The following is a 21,818-nucleotide window of genomic DNA, read 5'->3' on the forward strand; positions in this document are numbered from 1 at the left end:
GTCTGTCTCTCTTGTCCACTTCCCTCTCCTCCTCTCCTGTCAGAGAGGCTAACTATCTGTGTGTATGTTTGTCTGTCTGTCTCTCTTGTCCACTTCCCTCTCCTCCTGTCCTGTCAGAGAGGCTAACTATCTGTGTGACGGTCATACATAATGTGGTGGTCGCCTACTGTTGAGTTACGCATCTATTCTAGACAGAGAGACACAGCTGTGTGTGCAGGCTTTGGTCCAGTGTGGTACCACTGACACGCACGCACGCACGCACGCACGCACGCACGCACACACACAGTCGTATCAGGGCTATGCCTTGCAACATGTTTACATTAGCCTGACACAAGCTTGGATCTCCAAGAAGTCTGAGGATTTTTAGATACTTTTCCATGCATTGCTGTTTTATCTGACAACACAATTGGTCAGATGAGACATTCTTATGACCCAGTTAAGAACATTATGATTAAGGTTGAGCTTTTGTAATAACTATTCTAATTGGAAGAATCACCAGGATAGCCTGGTAAACCATCCCGGTCACGTGAATTCACATTATCAGTGTCTTCTGCAGACCAGTCTGGCCCCAAGCGCTGGGTGGACATTTTGCAGAGACCAAAAATCAGCGTCTTTCAATCACAGGGCCCTGATATGAGCGCAGATGCTGATTGGCTCTTCCAATTTTTGGTTTCTACGAAATGCCCACCCAGCACAGTGACTGTGATTGTTTACCACGCCATCGTATTGTGTTTCTTGGTCCTGGAGGGTGTAGATATTTGTACAAATATGTGCGTACGATGCCAGCTGTCAATATAGTACTGGAAAATACAGATACAATGGAGATTCAAGGTTTTGCGGTGCACATAATAAGTCCTTCCCATTGAGTGATCTGACTCAACGCGGTGTCGGTTTCATCTGCATGGCTGATCAAGCATTGCTGTTGTTCTAACTGTCTGGCAACACGTAGCTTTTGTCTGTGGGACAAACATTCTACCAGAGTGAATTCCTCAGCCATGAACCTCCACGTTTACTTGCTCCCCCTTTTCCAATGGGCTCTATGCACACACGCCATTTTGGACAGAACTTGTGGTGTTACCACTGATACTAAAAAACTAAAAATACATCGCATGGATGCACCTGGGACGTATCCTCAGTGATGTATCCTAAGGTCATCGGGGTTTCGGGTCTCCCAACATCATACCCCTCACTCAGGTGACCCAGCCGGGGTGATCAAGTCCCGACTTACGCCCCACTAGCAACCCTCGATCAGTCCCATTAGGGAAAAACCAGGGCCACACAATCCGTTCTTCCTGAACTACTCTGCCGGGACTGGGAGGTACCATTCTGGTGTGTGGAAGGACTAGGCTCTGTGGGTTGACTCCTGTCCAGGCCCCTCCTACGTCTCACCAGGTCCACTCCTGCTCTCACCAGGTCAGGCCCTGTGCGTTGCACCAGACTCCCAGCACCAGGCACTTTATTCAGGAATGGTGGATTCTCGAGCCACAATGGTTCCGCAGGCTCCACCTTGCCCTTGGTGGTGCCGCAGGCTCCGCTTGAGGCTTGAATGGCCCTCCTAAAGGCCTCACCGTGGGTTTGTTGGGCTTCTTCCTCACGGAAGACACAGGCTGGGGCGCCAACCCATACTGCTCCCGGGTGCCGTCTACATTCCGGTTGCCACCCGTCTCTCCAGACTATTCCTGGTTGTCACGTAGTCTATTCCTATGAGTCACTATAAATATAATAACTAAAACAAAAATACATCGCATGGATGCACCTGGGACGTATCCTCAGTGATGTATAGCCTTCATGTATACTAATGAAGGCTCTGTTTCATTCTGGTCAAACAGAGTCAGGGTCTGCTACACCAGTGGGTCTCAAAGTGTCCTTGAGTGGGTTCCAAATGGCCCCTTTTATGGGTGTGTAACTATGGAACCAAAATTGACCGTCCATTTGGTTCCATTTGTACACTCTCAGAGTTGTATGTTGAAATTAAAACGTTCCACTAAATGGAACAGAGCCTTAATTAGTATCATCTGCAACACAGGAAGTAGGGAAGCGGCCCAGAAATAGGAAGAGTTATTCTGTGTGCATATAGCCAGAAATAGGAAGAGTTATTCTGTGTGCATATAGCCAGAAATAGGAAGAGTTATTCTGTGTGCATATAGCCAGAAAAATAGAAGAGTTATTCTGTGTGCATATAGCCAGAAATAGGAGGAGTTATTCTGTGTGCATATAGAGTTATTATGTGTGCATATAGCCCATTTAAATGATTATTAGTGCAGTTCTGAGAGATGATGGGACATTCTTAATAATTAAGAGGGATGTGACATACCTCTCGCGTTTCATTTCGGTGTTTTTTTTTAATGTGGTATGTTGCATTTTAAAGAAACTTCTAGTTCCCAAAAGTAAGATTCCGAAGCCTCTTCTGATAAACAAGGCAGTATGGTGGAGAGAGCTAACAGTAAAATGAACTCAAACTCATCTCACAAAGATGCCAGTGCTGGTAGCTTAGTTACTACTCGGTAAAAAAAACCGAACAAGTAAAATAAAAAAAAGTTCTATCACTGTGAAATATCCTGTTGAACATATCTAGACAACCCTGAAAAGTCCCTGCGTCATGCTTTCGACTGGTTGTTGCATCATTTGTAGGGGGCATATGTTTTAAAGGTTTTCGGTGTATACTCAAATCGATGCACTTTTGATACCATAAAAGTGAAATATTTGGTGAAATATTTGGATCACTTGCTCTTTAAACAAAAGACTAATTTGAACAATTCAATTATCTTTAGTCACAAAGGGGAGACAGCAGCTTATCTCAGTGGTCAGAAGTCAGCAAAAATATGGATTTTCAAGTCTGGATGCTGGAGACACTTGAGATGTGGGCTTTGCAAAACTACAGTGCAGCACAATATTAGGCTTTGTTTTTGTACACAATGTATTTTAATTCAACTATGTACAGTATTTTGTTTTCTGCCGGGAACTCGATTTATACTCGTCATACAGTGGTGTAAGTAAGTAGCAAGGGGAAGCAATGGTTCCCGAGTCACAGGAGTCTGTCTTCTGTTTGGATAGCATGTACAACTTGATGTACAACTATACCTCTTGGAAATGATGCTCATAATGTTGCAGAGACTTACCCCCAGTCCAACCCTTGATGCTGAGTGCTCATAATGTTGCAGAGACTTACCCCCAGTCCAACCCTTGATGCTGAGTGCTAATAATGTTGCAGAGACTTACCCCCAGTCCAACCCTTGATGCTGAGTGCTAAGCAGGGAGGCATACTTTAAAGTGTTGTATGTCATTGTCTCTGCCAGGGATAACCTTAAGGCCACTGATCTGGTATACGAGGGTGTCCTGCACAGAAAACAGCCGACCTACAACCTCACATCATGATGTGGCACGTTAGCAGCTTGTAGCTATTTTTGTCACGGGTAACCAGCGCACACATATATAGACAGTATAAGTCAGGCTTTAGGCTCACTCAACAGTGGATCTCCGACATGGCTGCGCATTGTTGTGAAATTTGATTTTCTGACGGCTTCCTCATGTGCTTTATCTGTTTGTCTTTGTTGTCTTTGTTGTGGTCTTTCTTGTGCTGTGTTCGTGTGTCGACAGTGAGGGCCCATGCAATCAGCCACGCACCAAACAGCAACACAGGGCCCTCCACACCTCGTGGCCATCATAGACACATCGCGCTTGTCTGTCCTTCCATCTGTTTGTCTATCCTTCCATCTGTCTGTTCCTTCCATCCATCCATCCATCCTTCCTTCCTTCCTTCCTACCTCCCTCCCTACCGTCGTTCCTCTGCTGTCGTCTCGCCATGTGCGCTTTTTCTCTGTTCTGTTCAAAAGAACCTTTGAAAAGTTGATTTGTGGTTGTGTGAAAACAGACCGGTCAGAATGTGGTCTGATGAGTGTTCTGGAGTGGGGTGTTCTCCTCACCTCCCCTCATTCACTCCAAACGACACACTTGATATTTAATAAAGACACATATATAGCTGTACTATAAAGCACATACATGTATGCACGCTAAGAACTACTGAATATATTTGACATGGACTCCTCTTCCTCTTAACACGCACTCATACACATGAGCAGTGCGTGACATGTATGCACGCATGCGCTACTGGAAGAAGCCAAACCTCTACTCCTGCATCAATGCCATCAATTAAAAAGGCAAACATACTGTACATACTGTAATGAACCGAACCGCACACACACCCACAAACACCACTCTTGTCTTGTGTTTTTCCTGAAACGCTCTCCCCCTCACTCCCTCCCCTCCCCCTCCCCTCCCATCCGACGCTCACCAGGAGAGGCGTCTCCCGCCCGCGGTGCCAAAGAAACCCCCTAAGGCCCCCCACCACCACCCCCCGTTGGCCAGGGACTGGTCTCTGGAGAGCTCTGAGAAGCAGCGGCAAGAAGCGCGCAAGCGTCTGATGGCCGCCAAGCGCGCGGCGTCCGTGCGGCAGAACTCGGCGACGGAGAGCGCCGACAGCATCGAAATCTACATCCCCGAGGCTCAGACGAGGCTATGAGAGCCCGCCAGCCACAGCGAACCAAGCTCGCATGTAGACAGAGGGCTTATCGACACACACACACACACACACACATACACACACACACGCACGCACGCACACACGCACACACGCATGTGCGCACGCACACACACACACACACACACACACACACACACACACACACACACACACACACACACACACACACACACACACACACACACACACACACACACACACACACACACACACACACACACAAATGCCAGGCATACCAGGCATTTCTTCAGGTCTTGTGGCCATATATGAACACTGCAGGATGGACGCGGGCTATAATATAAAAACTCTCTCTTGTTTTCCATTTTCCCATGAGAGATGGTGGCTACTGTCTCTTCTCTTCTATCTTCCTCTGCCTCCCTCCCTCCCTCCCTCCCTCCCCGTCCTTTTGTGGAAGATGAACCCTGCACAAATTATTCAGCTCTCTTTGAAGAGGAGGATGGACGGAGTTTGATCACTTTGAACTGTAATATATAGGAAGCCATCATGGTGATTCCACAGCGTTGAACATAGAAATGATAGTGTTGATGTTACAAAAAAGAAAAGAAAAAAGAAAATAAGCCACATACGAAGGTTGATGTCTAAATAATGTTTGGGAATGAGTTTCTTTGGATACTTCACCGAACCTAAGCATGGATCACCTGGGTTTTCTCCCTTGCTTGGTTAGTACTTTCTACCTTACGGAGTCACTTTTTCCACAAGGGTGATTCGGCTGAGAAACAGGGTACGTTTATGCATAAGCAATATTCACCAAAAACGTGGCAACGTTTGTTACACAGATTCAACAGACGGTACGATCGGACTGGGATTGCGTACAACACACAGTGTGGTACTTAGCGTGCAGTGCATTCCTTTTGCTTTGAAGCAAGTTGAAATGCACAGAATTGACATATCGTGGAAGCAATTACTCTTGTTATTTGTTGAGTTTTTTTTTTTTTTCAAGATTATTTAATTATATAGGTAGTAAAGTAAAGAAAGAGGGAGCAGACAGCAGACAGATTGCCCATACGTGTGTTTTAATTCAGTTAGAATTGACTTTGATTGAAGTAGAACTTAACTTCTGTGACCTTCTTGAGTCAGTTTTTACAAAGAATGATCTTCAGTGATAGAAGGGTAAAGTTCCTGCCCACAACTGTAGAGACTACTATAGAGGTCTGAAATCCATAACATAGAACAATTGGCCGTGCTCACCGAAGGGAAGCCCGTTTTGGGTGGTCTCTGTTGTTGCACTATAGCGATTCCTACAGGTTGGTCAGGGGGCCTGTTGAGCAGGGGAAGAAACTACAGTATATAGAATAGCAGCATGTTCCTCTTCATGCGTTGTATACTCCTAGTGAAACATCACTGTCGGGATAAAAGGAAAAATTACTGGACTGGAATTCCCAGATCAATCTTAGTATGAGTTTATCTTTTATCCAGGTGTACAATGTGCAATTAGGAAGTACTGTAATTTTGTTCGGCTTGATTTCTGTCTCTTTATGTTATCAATCTCAGATCTACATGTTAGCTAGAGAGAAACCATGGATTATCTCAGTTTCTCTGCTGTCATGGAAAGCCTTAGGGAACGAAGAGTAACATTTTATCCAAACCAACACCAAATGAGAGAATCCACGGACGGTGCTGGACATGGGATAGCTTTAGCACCACTCTGTGTTTGACTGATCCCAGAACATGAAATACCTTCAAGAGAAACACAGTGTTTGATGCCTTGACGATTCAGCAGCCATGGCTGGCTCTCCTCAAAACGATATCAGCCCTCAACAATATCACCATTGATCCATTACTGTTGCTTGAACTTACTTGTAAAACGATGCCTTGCAATGCTAAAGCTGGTTCCTGTGGGAGCCTGTCACTGATGGTGGTCCTCAGGAACTTACCTCACTGCTGGTTTTCTATCACACTTCTATTGTTCCTATTCTGTGCGAAACAAGTGTCAAAAATAGCCAATCTACAAGCTCAATACACATCGCAATACATTGTGATATTGTAGATTGGCTATTTTCGACGATTTGGGAGGGAAAAATGATCAGCTCAAGTGCAGAGCCGACCCCATTAATGTCAACTAAGACTGAATTTACTAAGTATAGAGAGTTTAAGTGGTTAAGTGCATTTGCATTGTGTCATTCTGCTGTCCAATCAGGAACTATAAACCTGGGTCACGTTTCCCATTCTGGGTCTCATTTCCGTAAGGTATCAGAGCACACTGGTGGGTGGAGGGATCATACAACCAAGTCATTTTTGTGAAAGCAAACCTATTGTTGTTTATCACTGACAAACGACATGCACACACCACACAGTAGCTCTTCTACACAAACAGTGTTACCCCTCTCTGTGACATTACAACCCTGTGGAACAGATAAATAACACTCCAAATATCTAAATCAGGGGCCAGGGGCCCACTGGTGTGCTGTGAGGAGGACCCCAAATAATTGGCAAATTAATGAAAACCTGGTCAAATTATCATCCATCTGATCACTTAAGTGGTCTGATGGATGAGCCGAGATTTTCAAATGGGTCCTCCTGATCCAGAACATTTTGAGAACCACTGATCTAAATTGTTACAACCATGTAAGATCATCTGACCACTGCACCACTGTGCAATGCCCAACCATGTAAGATCATCTGACCACTGCACCACTGTGCAATGCCCAACCATGTAAGATCATCTGACCACTGCACCACTGTGCAATGCCCAACCATGTAAGATCATCTGACCACTGCACCACTGCGCAATGCCCAACCATGTAAGATCATCTGACCACTGCACCACTGTGCAATGCCCAACCATGTAAGATCATCTGACCACTGCACCACTGTGCAATGCCCAACCATGTAAGATCATCTGACCACTGCACCACTGTGCAATGCCCAACCATGTAAGATCATCTGACCACTGCACCACTGTGCAATGCCCAACCATGTAAGATCATCTGACCACTGCACCACTGTGCAATGCCCAACCATGTAAGATCATCTGACCACTGCACCACTGTGCAATGCCCAACCATGTACGATCATCTGACCACTGCACCACTGTGCAATGCCCACTTGATTTAGTCTGGTGACTCTCAACTGCCATTCCTTTCTCTGGACACAGACTCTGGGACGTCAACAGTAAGGATTCATGAGACAACTATGGAGAGTGTTAATATAAACAATCATTGACTATTGGAGAATATTCTTTGATGACGTGGTTTATTAGGAAAAAAAATATTGTACATTCCTTTTGTGTGTGCGTGTGTGCGTGTGTGTGTGTGTGTGTGTGTGTGTGTGTGTGTGTGTGTGTGTGTGTGTGTGTGTGTGTGCGCACGCGTGTGCGTGGCGTGCGTGCGTGGATGTGTCTTAACTTTGTATGGGATCTGGATACCTGTTTAAATGAGGATGACAAAGTCAACGAGAGTGAAAATGCTGATAATTATAATGTATCGATGATGACAATGATAGTGAGCCATAGCTGTTTGTGACATTATCTCACCATTAAGGAAAGGTGCCATGAAATAACAACTTCTTTGAACTGCTTTGTACTTCTATTGTTCCAGTAGCAACTTTTAGTGGATTCTACAACCATCTGTTGATGAAAGAAGCATTAAAGCAGATTATGGCATCATCATGGGTGTAAAGTACATGGACTAGTTTTAATCACTGTGCCCCTTACCTGTACCCCCCCCCCCCCCCCCCCCCCCCAACAGACTATGGGATGGGATTAGGCCATCTTTAGTTATGATTTCATCATCACCAAATACAAATTTCACAGACCTTTTCAGAGTTGTGAATGCTGGTCAGCAGTCTGGGCTTATTTAACGTCACAGGTTGAGGACAGACAGTTAAGTGCAATGCTTCAAGGCTCTGAGAGAGTCTGTCAGAGTCAGACATTTTGTGCCATAATGTGTTTTGGTTGCTATTATATGTGGTCGCATGTCATGACACGACTTAAAAGTGTAACTGCATAGGGATACGCATAGGGAGTATGTATAGTGTGTGTGTGTGTGTGTGTGTGTGTGAGAGAGAGAGAGAGAGAGAGAGAGGCTATGAATTTATATATAGTTAAAAGATTTCTATAAAATTGAATATATTCCTCTGCTCTAGTTTACAGTAGTTTACAAAAGATGATCAAAATCAAAAAGGTTTTCAGTTCTGATTTTGGGTTTCACTTTCTCATCTTCAGTCAGTGAACTTGTATAGACAGAGGGCCAAAGACAGCGAGTTACTGTACATGAGATAGAATTCTGCTGGAACTCACTCTGACAAATTGTGTTGTTTCTTGAGCTGGATCTGTGTTTTCCTTTTCTTGTGTTTTTTGTTTTGCTTTTTCTCAGGAAGAGATGGGAAATGTAGTCCATAAAACCAGGGTCTTGGTCCTGGTCAGCCATAGCATGTGAGTGTGTGAGTGTGTGTGTGAGTGTGTGTGTGAGTGTGTGTGTGTGTGTGTGTGTGTGTGTGTGTGTGTGTGTGTGTGTGTGTGTGTGTGTGTGTGTGTGTGTGTGTGTGTGTGTGTGTGTGTGTGTGTGTGTCCGTGTGCGTGTGTCTGTGTATGCGTGCGTGCGTGCGTGGTCTTTATAAAGTGCTTCCTAACTCCCCTGGTTTCTGTGTGGGCCTTTCTTCAATTCTGGTCAAGTAGCGTCATTTAGTCATTCTGCATTAACCCCTCTACTTGAAACTGCTCTCTTGTGTTGGTATACAGCAAAATGGTTGAGGATGTTTCACGACGCATGCAGGCACAATATTAGTACTTATGAATCTATATCTGAGTTTTAAACACTTGTAGTTAACTTATGCTATTTACTGTATATTGTTATTTATTGATTAGTTGAATTATTTATTGATTTTTGTTTCTGCTTTTTTTTTCTTTTTCTTTTTTTTACTGTTTGAGATTATGTTGAAGTAGTCTTATCATGCTCCACTGATCTACTGTTGTACTGTATAGAACAGATTATACGTCCCTACCTAATGATCAACACAAAATAAAAAAATATCCTCCAACTGTTTTTGCTCCTTCATTTTGAAATCTCCAAGATGACACAAAAAAATTATTAAATGAAAAGTAATTCCTAATAATGACTTGTATTAAAAAACTGAAATAAAACGTTCCACTCGCCTATGTTATCCACATTCAACATACAAATTCTTCATGCATACATTTACTGTGTGTGTGTGCACTGTGCGCGTGTGTGTGCGTGCGTGCGTGCATGTGTTCTCTTGAAGCTCTTGAATTTCTTGCCCAAAGCTTCTAGAAATGTAAAGAAATTAATGTCACAAATGTGATTGGTGGGATTAAGACTACGAGGCTGGCTTCTTCTCCATTTACAGTAGGTGGTAGGTGGTGTTGTTACAGCCTTACAGGTAACAATTTGAGCTATTCTTTTTAGGCTAAAAATGTTGGAGGGGGAACATATTCATTGGGCCTCACATAGGGATAGGGTTCTGTTTGGACCACATCATAAACTGAATATAAATGTGTTCTCATCTCTAACCACACGATGGCGACAACGTTATCAGCGGTGAGACGGTACCCACACCGTCCCAGAATTTGTGCGTGCGTGTGTGTGTGTGCACGGTGCACCTTGAACAAATATTAGCCTATTGGTGAAATCAGTTGCTAGCTGTAAATTACAGGACGAAAAGAAGAAAAGGAATGGCCAGTTGGCCACTGATCATCATATAGTGCAAGTCTGTGCTCATGACATGAACACATGAACATTTAAGCTTAGGCAGTTTTTTTGATTGATTGATTGAAAAATGTATTAACAGTTTGCAGAATTACAGTACATTTCAAGCACAAACTCAATACAAAGGCTGTTAACTGTGAGTGGACGACCCAATTAAGCATTACACTTGTTTCCAATAGGGTCCACAATGTTCAATTCATCAAAAACATTTAGAGACGTACAAATAGACACTTCTATATAGACAAAGGACAGAACAGGAATTCATCATATAGAACAGGAATTCATCATAAGTAATAGGCTATTGACACAGGCCAACAGATACGGTGCTTTAGGCTATTAATATTATTGTTGTTGTATTTAAAACTGTTTATAAGCTATGTGTGGACGGCCCATACCCCATAGGCAGCCTATTATTTGAAAGTTATTTTATTGACATTGCATTTTCCCTGCATAGGCCTAAGCTAAAACGATACCTACAAGTAGGCCTACAAGGCAAGCTAATACATAATATGTTGCTATAGCATGCGTGGAGACATTTTTGTGTTTTGTTTTCAAATAAATTAGAATGTGTTGCAAGTTTGAGTGAAACAAAATTGCCGATAGGAAATGACGCAACCATTCCCGGGGTCAGAGTTGACTGTTGACTTGTTTTTCTTTCTGTCCTTTCGTTCTTTTTAAACTAACGTTTATTGATTTTTATTTAGTCCTCCTAGCCTACATCGAACTTTATTTTGTAATGTAGCATAGGCTATTGTTAACTAAATTTACCTGGCTGCATTTCACTCGAGTCGACTCGTCAGGATCAAAATATCAACAAACGGCAGAGGTCAGACATGGATCTTCAATCAACCACATCAAGTAAGCCCAATGGACAATTATTTTGGATTAGATAGGCCTAAATATTGGGAAATAGGTTTTAGGCCTTTTGGGCGTCACCAAGTGAGTGAGTGGCTTTGTTTCAAGTAAATATAAACTCAGCAAATATAAACTGTGTGAGCTCACACAGTGAAAACCAAAAGGCCATCAGACTAGACGGTAGATCGAATATTATAAACTTGCCATTTATTTGGGTTTGTAGTAAATCAAGCATGTCATATTGTGACCATATACCTCCTTCGCCTCCCTGTCAAAGCAATAAGCTCACGTTCTCATAATTGGCCACTGGTTCTCAACCTGTGGGTCTGGAGTCACCATAGAGTATTAAAAGGGACCACAGGGGGGACCACATGTAAATTTGGGCGGTGGTCCCGTGCACCCAATGACAGACTTTTAAAACCTTTTAATAGCCTACCCTACCTCAAAGAAATAGAAAAACAATTCACATCAAAAGTAATCAAAGGCCAAAAACTGCAGTCAGTCAAAACATTGGCCAAATTGTTAAATAATATATATAAGAAACAATCATGAAAATTGCCGATCTGTGTTGTAAGCTTGTAGATCTGCTATTTTCACAATACTTATCTCAAAGTGGGGTCCAGGGCAGGAGCCAGGGGGGTCCTGAGGGTTCCTTGAGTTTGAGGTTCCAAATGGATGGACCCTTCATAATTTTAATTGTGTGTGAGAAAAAACACTAAAAAGGCATGTTGCAGTCCAGACAGTCAGGGGGCTCTGAGCGGGTTGTTATGGGACTTGTAAAACCGCTAATCTCTTTTAAATCTCCCCTCCAGCCGTAAACAGCCCCAGGCCAGTGTCCAGACCCCCCCCCAATCCCCCTCAGCAGATATGAACCTACAGTACATTCGATTAATTACCCCACCCCAAATCCAGTGTTCATTTCTCTCTCTTAGCCTATTTAGTGGAATTAGACCATATAACCAATTAGACACAGGGAGGCTATTTATAAGATGTGTAGAAAGTAGTTTCCAATAACAAAGCATTCAAAATTCATAAGTGTGTGTGTTAAGGATTTCTGCAGTGATCAAATCACAAATCATCATTTCTGCAGTGATCAAATTTCAAACTCAAAATGGAGTTTATGCAACTCCATTTTACGCTGACATAATAATACACAACACCGATGACTGAGGATTATGCTGTGTGGTGGACTGACTAATCCAATTTGGTTGAAAACCGGACTGAAAGTGGACTAGTTCACTTTCACGATCTGTGCATCTATCTCTCAATGTCATGGGAAACGCCGGCGTCGCTTGATTTTATTTAGATTAATGGATTTCTCATTCAAGTCTCTGTCACGCAGGCTGTGCTCACATTCAACACGCAGGACAACCTGTTGCAGCGATGGAGAATGGACGTTCTGTAGGCTAATGACATCAAATGGATTGCATTTGCACCGCCGCAACGTGACAATCATTTATCCAAATAAAATTCGCGGAGTGACGTGAATCGAAAGGAAGACATTCAACGACCTGTCATTATCTCGACTATTCCGTCGCTCATTCAGTGATATGATAAATGACATCAAGAGAGAGAGAGAGAGGGTGCAGAGAGAGAGAGAGCACAAACAAATAGATGGGTGGGTGGGAGGAAGAGAGACTGGGAGGGCACTTGTGGTTGGAGAGTGCCAACTGACTATTTTTAGCCTCTGTTTGTTTACATTCATGTAACATTTTGTGGACTACCAGACCCAAGGCTACTGTTATGTAAGAGTACAATTTTCGTCTTACACAAACATTAAATTCCCATTGACAATGAATGGAGAATTTTACATAGGCTATAGAGTAAATTAGACTAGGCCTTTTTCCTTTCCAGTGGGCTGTTTCCAGTATTTTCATCAATGCATGCTCTGGTCTACCCCTTTCCACTTTGCAGAGCGGCAGCTATATAGCCTATACAACAACATGGAGAAGGAACAATTGGTTAATGAAACAGAAAGGATGATTTCAACATGTGTTTGCATTCATTAACCAGCAGATCCATACGGGGAGCCGTTCTAATTTGTCTGACAATCTGGAAACCGAGCGCCGCCCGACCCTTTCCTCTCTTTATAGCCGTGTCCCGCGCGCATGTGGTCGGATTCCCATGACTCCAAGTGTGTGTGTGTGTGTGTGTGTGTGTGTGTGTGTGTGTGTGTGTGTGTGTGTGTGTGTGTGTGTGTGTGTGTGTGTGTGTGTGTGTGTGTGTGTGTGTGTGTGTGTGTGTGTGTGTGTGTGTGTGTGTGTGTGTGTGTGTGTGTGTACGCGCACGCTCGCAGGCGCGCGTGACCTCATTCGACATTGGACGTTTTCGCCCCCGTTGAGTCTTTCAGGTAACAGGTCACCAAAATGTTGAATGGAAAAACGCGTGTATAATGTTGGCATAAAAGTGAGACACAAAACCAGCCGTGCGCCTCGGTTTGTTGGCGGATTTGCGTCGTGTCATCATCGTTCATGATAGACGTTATGTACTTATGCATTTGCATATTTGATGGAAAATGGGCTTTATAGTTTTGTTAAATTGTTAGAGTGAGAAATGTTTGTTTCTCAAATGTTTTGTCAAAAAATGAATGACAAAGCATGCTATCTAATCTAAGGCATAGCCTGCAGGAAATCAACAGGTGTTTTTCATGTTGAAGGCTATACACAAAACTGTCCATTTGTCTAGTTCACTTAAGAAAGTGTTTATTTTCTAACATGTTCCATGTTAAAATTATATATAATCCATGTAATTTGTATCTGAGTTATCCAATCTGCTATAATCCCTTGTTGTGGCGCAGATTACATGGATTAGTGCTGGATCACCGCTGTGGGGGATTATCTCTGGCTAATGCGACACATTTAGCTGCATATAGTTCACTTTTCACATTTCCTTTCCGTTTTTCTCTATACCAAAAGCTCATGACATTTAAAGTCTGCGAAAGTATTGAACATTTCAGAAAAACAAATATCAAGCATTATTGCACCTGCACTGTTATGCCATTACCCTGTTTTAATGCAGTGCATATGGTTGTCAACCATGCAGTGGTCCTGCCTTGAGGGGCTTCCAGGTTGTACCCAGCTAAATGAAGGAGAGTTATGGTAACCAAATGGACCCTTATTAGACCTTTAACACTTGAATGTAAATGAAACAAAATGGACGCTTACGGGTCCATTTGGTTTCATTTTTTGTTAAACTTAAACATCTGCATTAACCTATACATATTAAAATGTACAAGTCTGCACAATTAGTTAATGTAGAATAATTCTATATATATACATTCTACAATTAGAAATCATTTGTTGCCTGTCTCTCCCAATGATGCCAACATCAGCCTGGAATTGTGGACAAAATCTTATCCAATAACGATAACAGCCTACAGGAATATAGTCTGAGACGATAAATCTCACCAAACGGTCGTCCGTCCTCCGTGGCTCAAATGCCGAATAAATAAATAACAGACCTTGATATGAAAAGGGTGCAAACCCAACTTGTTTAAATATGCACCGTGACCCCGTCACGCTATGACGTCTCATTTAGTGAGTGTGCAGCGTCCGCCGTGGCCGTGATTCGGGGAGTGGACCGTGTGTTGCCATTCCCATGCAACTCTCCGCTCTGCAGCATGTCCAGGCCAGCGGGCGCATGTCACAGCGCTCAATGGATGAATGCACCGTCACACCCCGTCATATTAGAGAGGGGAAGAATCGGCGAATTAATGAGACGGGCCTTTTTTGTATAGGGACCATGCAGTCACCTGCCCATGCAGGTAGCCTACCATAGTGGAGTATGGTCGCTTAAAAAAATCAACAATATGTAAATTGTTTGAATAATGATTTGAAACCACAAATTGTGAATTCACTATAGCTTCGAACTCATGAATGGACGGAACCCCGGCGACGACTATGTGCGGAAGACGACGTCTCCTCCCTATACGCGTGCCGTGTGCGCGCTGTGAGCGCGCGCGCTCATAAATCAGGTGTGTGTGTGTTGTCTGAGTATAGTGTGTGTGTGTGTGTGTGTGTGTGGGGGGGGGGGCATAAAGGAGAACAGAACAGCGGTCGCGGTACCACCAGAAGCCCCCTCATTTATAACGCGACAAGTTGCATTGACTGGCACAAGTGGCCTTCTTCCCACGGCCGTGCGCCGTGCTGCAGCTTGCCATCTCGACACACACACACACACACACACACACACACACACACACACACACACACACACACACACACACACACACACACACACACACACACACACACACACACACACACCGTGTGTTTGAAAGAAAGACCTTTCTCTCACAGGCAAACAAAGTGCCCCCCCCCCTCCCTGTGTCCCCATATGAAAGGAGTGAACACATGCGTACTTACACCGACTCCCAGACCAGTTGGGGTCCTGGTTTGCATGTTCAGGTACCGGGCGGTGCGTTCATTTGTCGCGCGACGTGTCAGTGCGCATGGCGCGGGCCCCCGGGGGCCACCGCTGGGCTTTTATTTGTCAACCAGTTCTCCCCAATAAAAACGTTATAGTGGCTGTCACGAGTGGCCCGTCGACCACTTTACTGGTGCGTCCATTTATGGCACTAGTGAAGTGCGGGCCCACTTATGCGCCAAACAAATGACTTGAAAATATGGGGTTTCTTGTGCAGAAGATGAACCCGTGAGCGTGATTTGGACTGTGGAACCGCGTGTGGACTGCAATCAGTGGAAGAAGTAGCCTGATTGTTTACTTGTATAAACAATATATTAGAAATGTAAGAAAGTACAAATGGCATGAAAAGAAGTACCAAAAGTAAAAGTAGTAGCCTAATTGTTTTCAAGACAAAAAAGGGAGCCTGGGGATTTACTATTTTGTAATACTATAAAAGGGGGCTTTCCGTAATTCGTTTTGCAGAAGTGACAGTAACTAAAGTGTGCAAAAGGTACAATATTTGCCTCAGGGTTGGCCATGTAATGGTATAAAGTATAGAAAATCTAAAATATATAGTCGACTTTCATCTGCATGTTGTGAAAGATTTGTTTTGAAGACAAGCATGCATGCCTCACTGCATATACATGTTGATTTATTGATGTGCAGTATAGCAGACAGTGATATGTACCGTATTTGTGTTACAAACACTAATTCAACATTTTGCATGCTATACAGATGAGTTTTCATGTATGTGAGATTATATGCGTTTATTGGCGTGATCATGTCAGTGTACTATTTTTCGTTCTGCGGCTGCCTATCATGTATGTATCCCATTCAATCCCATGCAAACTTTACCCTACAATACGTTTATTTTCTCGTCTTTATTGAACTTGCATGCAGGCAGTAGATTGAGTCGGGGAAGCCCTATCTCGTTCTTATAATGTAAATATAAAGTCACACATGATGAATGATGTATGCAAATAATTATTATCATCCACCTGAATTAAAAGTGTGCGTGTATTTATGGTGGTGGTGGTGAGGGGGCGGTCTCCTGTCTCCTCAGTCTCGGTAACCTGCTTGCACACCAGTGATCTATTGTCACAAACAGGTACTTTACTTGTCAAGGACCGGCTTAGTGACAGCACTGACCCATAGCCCTGCGGTAAGCATGGTTCTGACCGGCTTAGTGACAGCACTGACCCATAGCCCTGCGGTAAGCATGGTTCTGACCGGCGTAGTGACAGCACTGACCCATAGCCCTGCGGTAAGCATGGTTCTGACCGGCGTAGTGACAGCACTGACCCATAGCCCTGCGGTAAGCATGGTTCTGACCGGCGTAGTGACAGCACTGACCCATAGCCCTGCGGTAAGCATGGTTCTGATAGTGGTTAAGGTTTTATATACTGCAGCATGCAGCACTTCTATTTAAACAGGGTGCATGTAATGAGAAAGATATGTTTTTAATCTGAAACAGACATTTTCACTATAGCTGTATGAAGACTGTTATTAGCCATACAGTGTATGGCTAATAACAGTCTTCATCATTGTTCCCTGCATGTTGCAGCATATCTTATTATTGCATTTCGTTAACACTGACCAGATTGTCAGCAGTGTATTATACAAAATGTTACCTTAATATTACACCAATGATGCTTTTAAAATCGTATTCTCTCTGGCCAATTGTCAATAGAAACCATATAGCTAAAAGCGTCATCCAGATTAAATTGCCTGCCCTTATGCCATGAAGCCTTGCAAGAGTTATGCGTAAATTTCTGTGGTCTATATCTTTGTGTACATTTTATTAATTTTGAACCAACGTAATACTAAAACATGAACATTAAATTACATAAAAATGAATAGCCAATTAGGCACTAAATGTAATAAGCTTTGCTAATGTGAAATTGGTATTAAAACGATTGAGAGAGAGCTGTGGTGGAGAGGGGGCGTGGTCCTCCGAGTCCGAGGATTATCTCGAGGTGCGCCTCGCGGACTGAGCTCTGATTGGTTGGCGCTCTCGGCGAACGGCACGCGACTATGGATGTCGCTATAAAGGAACCTCGCGTGCCGGTCAGTCAATTTAAAACTAAAGTGTTGACCGTCCAAAAAAAAGACACAACAGAATCGAGAAAACAACACGGCTGGTCACTCTTATTGTTCCTCGGGAGGATAATCAAAAGAGAGACGTGCGTGCGGGACAAAAAGATGGACAGTGTCAGCGTCTTGGACCCTTTCTCTGGCCTGGACTCTTTCTCCTCCCCGCCTTATTTCGATGACGACGACTTTTTTACCGACCAGTCCTCCAGAGGCGACGGTCCCATGGACACGGACGACTTTCTGGACGAGGACGTGGAGTTCCTGGCCAGCCACCTCCAAGACTATTACAAGGAGGACGGCTGCGGCGGGAGAACGGCGCCTCATCACGACGGAGACTACGACCTGGGAAGCTTTTCCTTCTCCTCCTCCTCCTCCTCCACCTTCTCCTACGGCTGCGCCGACAGCATCACGCCGGACGAGGAGCTGTCGCCTGGTCGGCACCACCTCCACCACCACCACCACCACCTCCTGAAGCGCAGGCGGCGCATGCGGTCCGACAACGAGATGCAGCAGCTGCGGCAGGCGGCCAACGTGCGCGAGAGGCGGCGGATGCAGAGCATCAACGACGCGTTCGAGGGTCTGCGCTCGCACATCCCCACGCTGCCCTACGAGAAGCGGCTGTCCAAGGTGGACACGCTGCGCCTGGCCATCGGCTACATCAACTTCCTCGCGGAGCTCGTGCAGTCGGACATGCCCATCCGGAGCAGCGCGAGCGAGGCGCACGCGCAGCCCAAGAAGATCATCATCTGCCACAGGGGGACGAGTAAGTTCACCTTCCCTTATATCGATGAACCACTTCAACCCTATACATTTCGGCCATTTGAAAACGGCTGATAGATCTGCTATTTTCAAAAGATTGAATTCTGGACTTTAACTTTTTACATAGTATCTACAATGCAGTATTGATATACCCCCCCCCCCCTGCGGTCTTTTGTCACATTGTTTTTTACTTCTTCTTAATTGACCAATTTACTCTCTCTTTCCAGGATCTCCGTCTCCCAGTGACCCCGACTACGGCCTGCCTCCCCTGGCCGGACACTCGCTGTCGTGGACGGACGAGAAGCAGCTGCGGGACCAGAACATTATCCGGACCGCGAAGGTCTGGACCCCCGAAGACCCCCGCAAAGTGCACAACACAAAGTCCTCCTCCCTCACCAACATCGAGAATGAGCCCCCCTTCGGCTTGGTGGCCTGAAATATATAAAAAAGATAACTTTAAAATACTTTAATATTGCAGCACTTCAGTTTGAAACGGGATGTTTTATTTTTTTAACGATGCACATTTTATAAATGTGACGATATACTTGATGTGAATGTTGTGATATTATGAAAGCACATCGTATAAAAATGCACAAGTTGTTGATAATGATGTGATTGAACGGTTTTTTTGTACATATTTATGACATCAGTCTTTATTTTTGTATTTCTGGCAACTGGCAATCATGTAGAAAATGTGTATTTAATTTGTCTGTCATGCAATTTTGTAATATGTTTTAATTTAATAGCAATTGATATGAGGAGAAAAAAAACTATTTTTATATTGTACAATGATTTAATTTATATGCAATTTACAAATAAAATCTTTTGATAATTTAAAACAGATTCATGCTTTTTTTACTCGATCGCTTTATAAACCAATTAACAACACAGATACCCAAGTCTGTAATAAGCATTCATTATCATTCCCAGAATAATGACAAGATCTATATAAACTAGTTAATAAAGTGTAATTAAGTTTAGGCTATTTTGGCTCTTTAAAGTTGGGTTTGTCCAAGAGTTCAAATATTATGATATGCAGTGATATGCATGTGTTAACTGATATGCAAAAATGAATAAATCGAAAAGATATTGGTCATTAATTTAGTCTACTATATAGATATAACAATAATAGCCATTCTTATTTATTTGGTGATTCCCTATAATCTCTGGGCTCTGATCAAAAGGCCAGATTAACAATGAACGAGTTAAAGGCTAGAATGATGGACAGACGGTATAGCTCATGCCTGCGCGAGGTCTGTCCAATACATCACTCTTAATAGCCGACCAAATAAATATCATCGCATAAAATATGCAAATTGATGCTAATCAAAACAAACATGTATAGCAAAAAAAATAGAATCAGCTGGAAGTGTCTGCACTCCTCCAGAACGTGCAGCATTATGGCTAAAAGCATTGTGTCGACGCTGGGGGTCTGCATGTGGACGCACAGGCTGCAGGCTATGAGGCTGTTGAATGCGACCAGGTGCTTGCAGGCCACATTTTCCCGTGGTATAGCGGCATCCCTCCAACATGTGTCCCCTTGTTTTGGCGTGCACGTCCCTACGTCAGTCTGTCAGCCCCTAGAGAGATGACAATAAATGCACAGCCACCATATATTATGCCACCGTATGCCCCTCAACCCGCAAAGTCATACTCACTTTGGGCTCGTCAATCGTCATATACAAACGGCTTTTGCATGCGCTTTGCGAAGTTTGCTTGCTTGGCACTTCTGGATTTTTGTGCATTTTCTGGACTTTAAAATATTTGTTAATGGTAGGCTACTATATGAGGTATAGTATAAGAGGTAGGACTCTGTTTATTAGATCCAGTTTGATATTTCGGTAATTTTTTTCTTTCATATTTTATGCAAAGGCGTATTAGGCTACTTTTGCTATTGCCTTTTAATTAGGCCTATAGGCATACTACCTTAAAATTAAATCGTGACAGATTCTGTTTCAATGCATTAAGCAACGCCTAAATAAAATTAATTTTTTTTTTTTTCTTTTTCTTTTTTATAACCTATGGCGTCAAATATGTTAGGCATATACACTATTTTTTGGAGAGTAGTTTAAAATAGCCTCATCATAGATTAGGCCTATAAGATTTTTTTCCCCCTTCTGGTTGGGGAGTCGAGACCTGTGCACAGTGCACCGGCGCTGTAAGCCTCCAACAAGAGCATGTCATCTTATTACAGCGATTAGAAAGTCAAATTCTGGCCGGTCAATTCAGCAGCAACTTCATCTATTTCGCAGGGAGGGGCGGGCAACAATTCAACGTTTACAATTCCATTCTAAAGAAGAAGGGACTTTTAGTCACTTAAAACAGTAGTATCATTGTAGTATGGCGCACCTAAAATGCCATTGTGAGCTTGCTGGGGTTTTGTATGCGAAGTCGCATTTACAAAGAGAGAGAGAACTTTCTAAACATCCTTTGGTCCGGTACCAGCCAAGCGGAAGGGACAGCCGTATTGGGGAGATTGAAATACTCGGGCTATCTTGTCAGTCTCCGCCGCGAGTTTGGCAAGGCTTTAAAGGGGACAACCATTTTACTGTCTGACAGGTTTTATTTCCCTTTTTTCTTAAGCCGGGGCTGAACATTAGGACCGTGCCAAGCGGCGATTCGGTGTAGAATGGGTCGATGTGTGCTGAAAAGGGGGCGTCAATTCACCACATAGTCAGCTACTGTTTGGCTGGAAAGAGCCTTTTGATACCTGTTGCAGACCGACCGAGGTGCTCTGGCATGTGGAAGAGGTAAATGTCAAGAAAAATAAATATGTAATAATAATAATCTGCCACGCACTTGAATAATTATAGTTAGGCTATTGGCCAATTGAGCAAAATAGCTGTGCTTTCCATGCATACATTGTTCACTAATTGCCATGGCCTATTATTTTACTGGATGTAGATATTTATTCTGATTAACGAAAATATATCGCAAAATCGACAGTGGCTTTGTAATGCCTGCATGTGCAGGTAAAATGAAAGGGCGCAAGGGAGGCAATGATCACAGCACTTATGGCCTATTATGTCTACCAGCTCAGTGGCCTTGTGGTTAGAGTGTGCTCCCTGAGACTGGGAGGCCGGGGTTCATATCCCCGGTCGGGTCATACCAAAGACTCTGAAAAATGGGACCCAGTCCTCCCTGCTTGGCACTCAGCATCAAGGGTTGCATGATTGGGGTAAGCCTCGATTAAGACCTCGGCCTGATGGCAAAAAGGCTTATACTTTTACTATTCTCTATTCCGAATATTACATTTGTTAATTAATTAATTAGGCTACATTAATTGCATTAATTAAAAAGGCGCAGCATGCCAGAGGTTCGTCTCTATCTAGGCATATCGAGGCTTATGCTATACACGCATTTTAATCTATTTATGTTTAACTTAATGATTAATCAAACAAGAGTTAATTAATGAAATAATATGCATAGACTGATAAATGCTCCCAAATCCGCATGCATGAAGCCTTATGGTAGCTAACTAT

General features: G+C 43.5%; 2 protein-coding genes across 2 annotated transcripts in view; both read left to right on the forward strand.

Moving 5' to 3' along the window:
• The window catches only part of dlgap1a (discs, large homolog-associated protein 1a), a gene marked incomplete at both ends in the record, with an annotated part of 65,395 nt that extends 60,876 nt beyond the window's left edge, over nucleotides 1-4,519 (forward strand). Inside the window, one exon of the mRNA XM_079530368.1 lies at nucleotides 4,295-4,519. Within this exon, the coding sequence (XP_079386494.1) occupies nucleotides 4,295-4,519 (225 nt within the window). The remainder of the gene's footprint in view (nucleotides 1-4,294) is intronic.
• A 13,166-nt stretch (nucleotides 4,520-17,685) lies between these two features.
• ptf1a (pancreas associated transcription factor 1a) lies at nucleotides 17,686-18,772 on the forward strand (the record flags this gene model as incomplete). The annotated part of the gene is made up of 2 exons (XM_079529889.1): nucleotides 17,686-18,340; nucleotides 18,564-18,772. 2 exons carry the CDS (start codon nucleotides 17,686-17,688, stop codon nucleotides 18,770-18,772), a joined length of 864 nt encoding a protein of 287 aa, XP_079386015.1.
• Between the last annotated feature and the right edge of the window lie 3,046 nt (nucleotides 18,773-21,818).

The sequence above is a fragment of the Electrona antarctica genome (genome assembly GCF_951216825.1).
Source record: "Electrona antarctica genome assembly, chromosome: 19".
Classification (NCBI taxonomy): Eukaryota; Metazoa; Chordata; class Actinopteri; order Myctophiformes; family Myctophidae; genus Electrona; species Electrona antarctica.